The 10,096-nt window shown below is 35.8% G+C and overlaps 1 protein-coding gene across 4 annotated transcripts; it reads left to right on the top strand.

Annotated features, from left to right (window-relative positions):
* The first annotated feature begins 3,966 nt into the window (after positions 1-3,966).
* LOC112282706 (uncharacterized) lies at positions 3,967-9,780 on the top strand. 4 transcript variants are annotated; one of them, XM_024520689.3, is made up of 10 exons: positions 3,967-4,115; positions 5,606-5,806; positions 6,199-6,314; positions 6,715-6,780; positions 6,980-7,045; positions 7,262-7,951; positions 8,120-8,255; positions 8,491-8,665; positions 8,912-9,065; positions 9,192-9,780. In XM_024520689.3, exons 2-10 carry the CDS (start codon positions 5,683-5,685, stop codon positions 9,453-9,455), a joined length of 1,791 nt encoding a protein of 596 aa, XP_024376457.1. In that variant the 5' UTR covers positions 3,967-4,115; positions 5,606-5,682; the 3' UTR covers positions 9,456-9,780. The 4 variants fall into 4 exon arrangements, with proteins under 4 accessions (XP_024376457.1, XP_024376459.1, XP_024376458.1 ...); XM_024520691.3 differs by having other exon boundaries at positions 4,086-4,203; XM_024520690.3 differs by lacking the exon at positions 3,967-4,115 and adding an exon at positions 4,355-4,535.
* Positions 9,781-10,096: the final 316 nt, after the last annotated feature.

Raw genomic sequence — 10,096 nt, 5'->3', positions numbered from 1 at the left:
AATATATATATATATATATATATATATATAATCATCTTTGGCAATTATGTTCTTTATTTTGACATTGTATTGCTTATTTAGACAATATTGAATACTGTATTTAAATTTTCTATGATATAAGTATAATTCTTCTTAATAATGTCAAGAATTTTCTTCTTCATTGAGAATTTTAAGCATATTATATTAATTTACATAGATTTTGATCTTAATTAATAAGTTTTTAAAACCCAAAAAATTATTATTATGACCTGGTTTGTTCTATTCCAATAAAATTATTATCATCATTTGAATTTTTTTTAAAGCCAATTAATACATGTAATAGCTTGAGCAATAAATTATTTTAATGGATATATTTTTAATATTATTAATAATAAGTCTTTGACATTATCTTTTACTTGATATTAAAATTAATTGACAAAGACTTTATTATTCCAATCCATATTGCAAGCAAAGTTTTGGATTTAAAAAAATATATTATATCTAATCATGATCTTTATTGTATGAATAAGAATCTTATCTTTGCTACTTTCTCTCAAACATTTTTTTCAAATGTGGCCATAAATACTTCCAAAAATGAATTTAGGTTTTATAAGAAATTTGAATCCTTTTTCATCAAAGGTACAAACTAAGAAAAAATACTCTCTAATAGAAATGTTTCTATAAATCCAACTTTAATAAATCTATTAGAATATTGAAAAGGATATAATTTTGTATAGAATTTTATTTTTTGTAGAAATCCTAAATATTTTTATCTTATTTCATTGAATTTTTTTAACATACTAATCCTCATCTTTATCATACTTGTAGTAGTAAGATTTCTCACTTTCAATTATAAGATTGATCTACTTGCTTCTCTCAACTACACGATTTTTTAATACATACATTAAATCTTATTATTGACTCCTTTCATAGGCATAGGTATAGTACTTCTATAATTGATGTTAGTAATATATGAGATTTTAACCTTAAGAATGTTGACAAGTTTTTTTAGATCTAAAATATTCATAAAATTATTTTTATTTTTATTAAATATTGCATTCATTTCTTTCATTTCTATTATATATCGCTTTAATAAATTCATAAGTCAAATTAGAAGAAGGTAATCTGTAACTTCAAATAATAAATAAAAATTTTACAATGAAAGATACTTTATTTTTAAAAAAAATAGTATTAAATTAAATAAATAAATAAATAAAATTCAATAGTCCACAACCTTTAAAATCCAGTAAAAAATCTATTTTTTTCTAAAATAAACAAGAATAGTGAAATAACAATCTTATCAAATTGTCAAAGATATGAATGAAAGATAATAAAAAAATCAATATATTCTTGTGTCACTAGAAAATAATAGATATTCACTCAAAGATAGTGTAATATTAAAATTATAATGACTATTATTGAAGACAAGAAGATTAGAGAGTCTTAAAATATTTCTAAAAATAAAAATTATTGACAAGAATAAAAATGCCTCACGCTTGCCTCGATACAAATTATCTTATTAGGAATTATGTAGTAATACCCTATAGAATCTATGACACTCATTCAACTTGCAAAATACAAGTCAAACTTGCAAAATAAGTTTCTTACATATGCGCCATATGACTAACTTGTACCACAAGTTACCAATATGTACAATATGTAGATAATTTTTCGACCAAGTTTTCAACCTATCAATCATCTAAAAATATATATAAAGCCAAATATGTATTTATGAAGATTTTTAAAAGATACTATCAAATTTAATTACTTCTATTTATTTCTATTTAATTCCTTTAATCTAAATAAATATGTATGTTTGTGATATATGATTATACTTGTAGATATTAGAATTATTGAATATGAAAGTTAAATAATATTTCTTTGTATATATATATTGAAATTTTAAACTTATATTAAGACTTTAGAATAAGTTTACTAATACCAAATATTAGTGATATTAATTTTTAGAAAAAAAAGACATATTTATTAATTAAATATAGATTAAAAGATAGCATTTTTTATAATAATTATTTAATTAAAATTTGATTTAGAAGTCATAAATAAATATATGATTAAAGTTCTTATAGACTTTGTTATTAGGTAAAATAATAATGCTACAAACATATAACAAAGTATGGTTTCAAACATCTCTCATGTCATTTTTAAATCTTTCAAATATTTATATTTACTTTTTTGGATATTTATATTTTTTTAAAAGACTCTAAATATTATAGTAATATTTTATAAAATTTTACATGTTTTCTCTAACTATCCAAAGTCTTCAAGAAGTTTTTATAAAATACTCTTTAGATTTTATATGCACTTTTAAAAATCTCTTTATATTTTATATTTTTTTAACTTGTATAAGATTTATTTGCCACAATATAATTAAAGAAACAAAATAAGATACTACTTAATATGACATGTATATATTTTGTGATTTTACAATATTATAATATTAGTTTTTAAATTTCAAAATATATTTTATTTTTAATAATTCATAAATTAACATCAATTGTTTTTTTACAATATGCTAATAGATACCTATTATAGTTGTTATGAGTTTTAAATAAAAAAATATTAATGTTGATACCAAAATATTTTATTTTTATTTTTTAATGATTTTAAAAAGAAAGTAAAAAAAGTATAAGATTAATTGTTGATTCTTTGCAATAACTTTTTATATAAATGTTTGTATTTGAGGTATAAAAAAGTATTCATAAAATAATTCTAACAACTAACCTTAAAGGTATTTGAATTTAAAATTATGGTGTAGAAAATCAAATTAAGATGATGTCAAGTAATACATGAATTCAAGTGTTACTTCTGTATTTATATATTTCTCCAAAAACAATATTTTATATCTAAGTTCTAAAATATTCTTATTACAGTATTCTTAATACATGTTTTAAAAATTTGATCTTTATTAGTACTTAGATGATAAATATGTTATTAAATCTAAATTTTAGTTTAATCTTAGGTAGTGTAATAGTACCTCCAACAAATAAAATAATACAGTTATCATATATTTTATTGAGCATACCAAAAAATAATGATATATGTATATATATATATATAATTTCAATACCCAATTGAGTCAATCATTGTCAACTCAAATTTTACATATATCATATGTTATATTATGAAAAAAAGATAATGCATTTGTTGAAGTTCTTTATCTTTATCTATTGATTTAATGAAAAATTTCACAACAAAAAAATAAAAAAATGTCTCTTGATGCAATTGAATTTCTAATCAATTAGTAAAAAATCGTAATACTTTGATATACAAAATTCATACATAAATGACATAAAGATAAGGGATTTGAAAGTAACAGTCGAACGATTTTCAATTGATAGCTCTAAGTTTCATTTTACGGCTCTAGACAAGGTATTTCTTTTACTTTTTTACCAAAATAATAAAAATAAATAAAACAATGCAGATAATCAATCGACAAGGAAACAAAGTGACATGGATATTTTTCTTGTTAACAGGACGTGTTAACACGACGTGCTCATTAAAAGATTTCTAAATCCTCACAATCAATGATTTGGAGCCAACGTAAAGCCCACATTAAAGTCACGCACCAATTTTATCAGTGGTTGATTGGGAAGGGGAAGCAAAGATAGCCATGGACCCAATTAGCATAACCCCCACCCATCGTCGCCAAATACAGTGCCAGCAGTGTCTTAAACAACTTTAGCGTGAGGCCCAGCCAACGTGAGAAAGTCCGGTTGGAGACCTGAAGGACCCGGCCCACGTCCCAATCCAGGTGCTTTTTTTCAAATTATGCGGACCTAAATATCCCGCGCGAGCGGTTGAGCGCGGGGTCGAGGGGTTTCGCGGGCCAGTCCCGCGAAAACGGGTCGCCTGACGCCACGAGTGACCGGCAGACAGGGGTGACCGGCTGAGGAGAGCTCCGTTCCATTAGGTTTCGAGCGATGGCTTCGCGTTCCAGACTTCATCCTCCTGCCGTCGTCGTCGACTTCGCTGTGCGGCTTTTCCCTATGCGCAGTTGGTCGAAATCATTCGTTGGCGTCCAGGCTGGGAGCGCCATTTTACACTTTACCCTCGAAATTCTCCAATTTTTCGGTCGTGCAGAGACGAGTTCGCAATGGAGGTCCCTTAGATACGAGGTTAGAGGATTTGTTCGTGGTTTAGTAACGTGAGATTTACGCTGATGAGGGGCACAGTGACGATGCGGTTCTTGTGATGGCTGTGAATGTAGGTGTGGGGATGGTATTTCATGCGAATTTTTTGTTTTATGGGGGTTGGGTTTTTTTGGGTTTTTCGAAAAAAAAAATCGATGTATTTTTTTGTTTTTGTTTTTGCACTGGATTGTTGTGGATGGAAGCGTGATGACATTCCCGAGGAATGTGGTTGGAGATCCTCGTAGGTTGAGGTTTTGGGATGGACGCTGCGGTGTTGCAGCGGGAGGTTTCATGTTGTGGGTCAGCGGGTTGCAGCCTGTCCGCGTGCGGGTTTGGTTTGGTCTTTTTGGGGGAAGCGGAGCCGTGCTGTGAGTTTGAGCTGCCACGGGAGATTTGAGTGTGGAGGTTTGTTCCTGACGTCGTGAGTAGGGTAGTCTAGCTGGGCTCGGAAAGAGGGTGCGTGTTAGTGTGTTAGTGCTGTGTCTGTGAGAGGGAGAGCGAGAGAGAGAGAGAAACTTGAGTATTCCGAGCTTCATGCGTGTGACCTGAGTGACAACGGTCAGTTGCTGGGCTCTGATGCTGTCTTATTAGCGTATGTTTGGCTTATTCAAAATCTAGTGGATTCATTGACTGTGGGATGCGGTCTCTGTTGGTCGGCCATTGTTTATTTAATTTATGGGCTACTTACGAACTTCGCATGATTGGAGTCAGATAGATTTCCGCAATCATTTGCTTCGAGCACTAGCTGGTTCTTAAACTTTATTCCACTATATTATGCAGCAGTCTTTCTCTTTTACTTTCTGCAGCTAGATTTTTGTTTTTCGTTCAAAACAGCGAAGCTCTATTGTTTTGGGTAGTCCCCATCTACAACATGGATGTTCGGAATTCTTCACTGTGTATCAATTCGTCATTACATTAGTTTCGGACTTTAGCCCATGTAGCAATTTTTTTTGCATTGTTAAGCAGGAAGATCGTTTCGCCATTCCTCACTCTTTACTTGCTATTTCAGTCTTGTGCTCACGGAAAGCTACAGCTCTGACAGTCTGTATAACTCGGTAGAGCCCAGGAACGATTCTCTTGCCAGTTAGTCTCGAAAACGAAATTTATGGGTTATTTAATTGGTTGCTAGAACACCTTACATCCATTTTCTTACCCCGTTGACTTATTCTTCCGTTCAGCTCACAGTAGATTATATCGTGCGTATTATTCACATGTGAACTCTTAGTTTGAGATATAGGGTTCTTTTGATTTTACGTGTGTTAACACCATTGTTGCAGATGTTTTTGTAACTGAATACGTCCTGTTTGACGCCTCATCCTCAATCTTCGTTCAGCTCTTAATTTGAGAATGTGCTCAACTGTCATGACGAGGACGCTATTGTTACAAGTGGATTGTTTCTGTGTTTGATATTTGCATGTGACGTTGTGCTACAGCTTTTGATTTTCTCTAACTTCTGTACTCTTGGGCTTTCTTAGAAGCCTCTTACTTGTGCAGGAAGCGGCCAATTAGTTGCTTTTGTGCAATTGTAGCTCATGATCTTTAACAGGTGGAGATGGAGGTTACATCCACCGAAGCCATGCACGCTGCAAATACACCGCATGAAAGTGATGACCCGATCTCAGCAATTGATGAAATCGAAGGATGTCAATCAGCCTTAGCGGAGACTCAAATCCTGGGTAAGTTAACTTTTACATCAAGGAGTATACCACCTGCAAATGCTTTGCAATGTCACATGAACTTAATCACTAGGTGATGCTTCTGTTTCATGCTTAATTCATTTGCCTTCGCAATTTCATATTTTTGCCACTCACATGATTCATTGTCAACTTTTACAGTTGGTCCTCAACCCTATTTACACCTGTATTGATTGCACACTGGTTAACTAAGTGCTAGTTTTCTTGTGCTGCTTACTGTGATATTACTCCCTTCCGACGTATGTAAGAAACTCAGAAAGCGTGTTGTGTTTTGTGCGATCATAATGCTGAGCGACTCTTTGCACACTCTGATCCTGCATTCGATGTGTTCCTCAGAACTAACTTAATGGTCAGAACGTATCCTTGACGTGCAGTGAATACAGGCGCACAGCGTGGTGCAAATGGTAAGACTAGCACCCCAGAAGTGCACCATCATGGTATGGTACATGGAAGTGACTCTGTTCAAACAGACGAACTTAACACGCAATTGGTAAGTCAACCTCATGAATTATGGGTGAACAGTTGTGAATTATTTATTCGAGTGGCACAAGTAGACCCGTTGCATAGTGCTAGTAAGCGCGTTCTTGAACACTGTATTTATGTTACTCACTAGCCCAATTTCAATCACGGGCTAATTTGTTAAACGTTCGAATCTGTAACGCATGTACTCGTCTTCTGCACTTGGACACAAGTACCTCTACATTTAAAAGATAAAGTTGCTTAAGTGTCATTGGATGTAAAGCTCTAAACATTTAACATCAGTAGAAAATCTGAGATGCTTGTTAGTTGAGTTGATTGTACAACCATTATGCGCAGACTCTTAAACGTAAATGGCAGCTGGTTGAGAGTTTTTTGAAATTTAGTTTCTCAAATGTTGAGCTCTTCTACAGGCAAACAAATCAGTTGGTCGGCCGAAAGAAAGGAGTTACAGAGTGATCAGGTCTTCGAAAACACCGGTAAGTACCTAACTCACGAGTCTTGTCGACTGTTCTTACATTGAATGTTGCTGTCATATTTTCGTCCCTATGTACTAAATATTTCTGAGTTCGACATGTGCCACCGTAGAGTGCTCAAACTGATGGATTGCGGGATTCAAATTGATTGGCCCTGAGGTTAATTACCTTGATACTCTCTTCCAAACCGGGTTTTGTACAGGATACTCGATTGTCTCCGTCGCAGCCTATGAAGCCATATGAAGCGGATCAGAGTCTTGAGGACAACGTACGCATACCATTCTAATTTCTAGTGTTTTCACTTTGGGGATAATTGGGATGCGCAAGATGATGGTTTTGGAGATCTTTGAAATATTTACACCAGCAACGTCCTCTCATGGTTCTATTAGCAGATTAAATTTCATTTAGCTTGTTATCTGATGTCCTGTGGTGCCTACATTCAACTATCATTTACTGATCTCTTACTTTGCAACTTGTGTCTCAGGGAAAGAGGTCCAGTTGTAAGAAGCAGGCAAAAAAGAAAGCCTCGGTTGCATCACTCTTCTATGTCGACAATAATTCTTCTACTAGGAGACAATCAAAGAGAGGTGATGAAGACCGCTCTCATGTAACTCATGCTCGTCGTCTACCTTTTGCTCCTGTTCCGGCGTCCGAACTCAACATACGGATGGGTGCCAATCAAACACCTGAAAAGTACACGCCTACCAAAACTGTGGCCACTCCTACTAGCCTCACGCCGGTCCAGGTGGCTTCTACTGCATCAGGTGAGGAGGGATCAATATCTCCAGTGTTGTCTCTTAGGCAAGCAGAATCTCTAACAACTCATGGCTGGACTGTTGGAGATGAGAGTGATGTTGAGTCTGAGTATTCTGAAGAGGCTACTCCAGTTCCATTAGGAGATATCCTCGTCGAAGAGGATACTATCGAGAGTGCCCTGGAGAAGCTGTCTTTGGAGATATATGGTCCCGATGATTCATGTGAGCATCACGATCCTGATAAGGAGAATGTGCCTGAGATGAACCCGCCCGGACTAGGTGGATCGCAAAGGTTCAACAGTATCGGAAGTTGCCGTAGGGAGCCCCTTCAAACACTGTACAGTGCGCCGTCTCCTTCGTTCTGCCAAAGTCCTAATACTTTTTCCATATCTATGGCTTCTTCTCAACAATTGCACAGGGTGGGTGTTCGATTACTCTCTATTCAATCTGGCTATTCTAGAACTTTAGTTACCTCAACACGAAAAATACACGAACTTTCTTTTATTTCATACAATATTCATTTTGACTAAGTGCAGTAGCCGCTGCAGTCTGTCAAAGAGTATGTTTAAATATGTTTTTACCTGCAGGCGAGGTATCCACTGGACGCAGGACGGCAGTGGCAAGTTATAGTAGATACAGAATGTCTTATGAATACGAGGTCCCTTGAATGTATCAAGCAACTTGAAGGCATTCGTCTCACTCGCCTCATCATCCCCAGCATCGGTAAAACTTGATAAGCCTTCATTGAAAAATCCACGATTGTGTAAATTCGGTGCAGAATGTAAGAACTAGTATTGTAAATCCAAATTAACTTATATTCTCATTCCACTAGTCTCCTACTCACATGCTGACAATAACTCAAGTGGTTAAAGCTGTTCGTCTTTGAGTTGTTAAGACCTTGAGTTTTTGGATGTTCAGTATGCAGAAATGCCTGATACAATTGTTTTTCATACTGCAGTTATAAGGGAACTGGGTTACTTTCAAAAACAAGAGGAATTGAAGGCCCGTTCACGTTCTGCACTGGAGTGGATTCAGAGTTGCATGTTGAAAATGCCTTCATGGATTCATGTTCAGTGCTCTGCGGATGCTTTTCGCGTGGCCATAACCCCCGTATCACCCTCCGTCTTCTCCAGGTACACAGCTACTTCGGTAATTGTCTGATGGTTGATTTGCTAAAGTTTTGGTTCAAGTGAGCATTGTTCGACTATTTTATACATTCCCTTCGCGTCCAATTATACCAATTTATTCACATGTGGTGGGATATTTTAAACCGCGTGTAGCAAAGAATGTTAATCTCATTTTCACTTTAATACGAGAGAAGCACCTGTCATTTCAAGTTTTCAGTCTCAAACGTCGTCTGTGTTGACGTCATAATGCAGAGCACTTCTATCGTACGTTGGTGAAAGCGACGTGATGCAACCCACTCCTCACGATTATGTACTTGAGTATGCTTTACTCCAACAAACAATGGCAGATGGCCGAGTTGCCATTTTGACAGATAACACCACACTTAAAATCAAGGCCCTGGCTGAGGTAATGTTATGCTTTGGTGAACTAGATCTATGCGCTTCTAGCTAGGCTTTCCGTGCTTAGTCAGTCTCCGAGGGTCCTTGATATATTTCTAAAGAGCTCCAGATGTATGACTGTAACTTGTGGCAGGGCCTTGTGGTCGACTCTGCAATCAGTTTTTGTGAGAGCTTGTTCAACCCATACTCCGATCGCTTCGTTTACACTGGCAGCGAACCCATTGGACGATCATCAGGTCGATTCTGCGAAAGATTACATGATGGAATCAGCACCCCTCGATCGATCACCTGGAGCTGGACACAGTCTAGGCCGGACTCCCCCGGACCCACCTCGAGAGGCAACTTTTCCATTTGGCGTAATAGCCAACCGGTGGGTCTGCAGATCCTACTTGCGTAACCAATCAAACTGAAGATTCTGGTTGTGAATCTCAGAAACCTGGCGATTTGCCCTCGTTACTGGTTGCTCACCTTAAAGGAGGTGGTTGAAACCTGGTGACTTTCGGCATATGGTTCATACTTTTTGAGGTCAAGTGTTTCATTGACGACATTCGCAGCATGTATATATGTAAACTTTCTAAGTAAGAAACTTCATCGACAGCTTGAACAATTTGAAAATTCATCCTAGATCGCATCTCTTGATGGAACGCTGTTGCAAGTCCCTAGTTTGTATCGGTACTGGGTAATATTCATTCGTATCTAATATCGGTGACCGCCTGATTTGACATGAGAGTAGTTAACTTCCAACATGCTTTCGCCCACTGATATACGACTCCCTTCATAATACTAAGCAAACTCTAGAATAAGTTGATTTCCTTTCGTCCACTTCACGTGAGAAGCAAACCTCGAAATTGCAGTGATCCTATATCTCGGGAGGTGCTTGTGTCACAGGGAACAATAATTACGTTTTGTCTTGCAGAGTTGATTACTCTCGTCTATAACGGTAAAGGTGTGAACCCCTAGAAAGGCCCAATCACCCTACTACTACGACCCTCTGTAACGTCAACAGAACCGATGCGGTGTTGGAACCGGAATATACCT

This window comes from Physcomitrium patens, chromosome 5, assembly GCF_059467195.1.
Source record: "Physcomitrium patens ecotype Gransden chromosome 5, ASM5946719v1, whole genome shotgun sequence".
Classification (NCBI taxonomy): domain Eukaryota; kingdom Viridiplantae; phylum Streptophyta; class Bryopsida; order Funariales; family Funariaceae; genus Physcomitrium; species Physcomitrium patens.
Note: the sequence above shows the minus strand (reverse complement) of the source record. Positions and strands in the feature narration are given on the sequence as shown.

Coding starts and splice junctions, on each gene's coding strand:
- LOC112282706 (XM_024520689.3), top strand. CDS start 5,683: ATGGAGGTTACATCCACCGAAGCCATGCACGCTGCAAATACACCGCAT. Junction 6,315..6,714: donor ACGAACTTAACACGCAATTG/GTAAGTCAACCT, acceptor GCTCTTCTACAG/GCAAACAAATCAGTTGGTCG. Junction 8,666..8,911: donor TCACCCTCCGTCTTCTCCAG/GTACACAGCTAC, acceptor GTCATAATGCAG/AGCACTTCTATCGTACGTTG.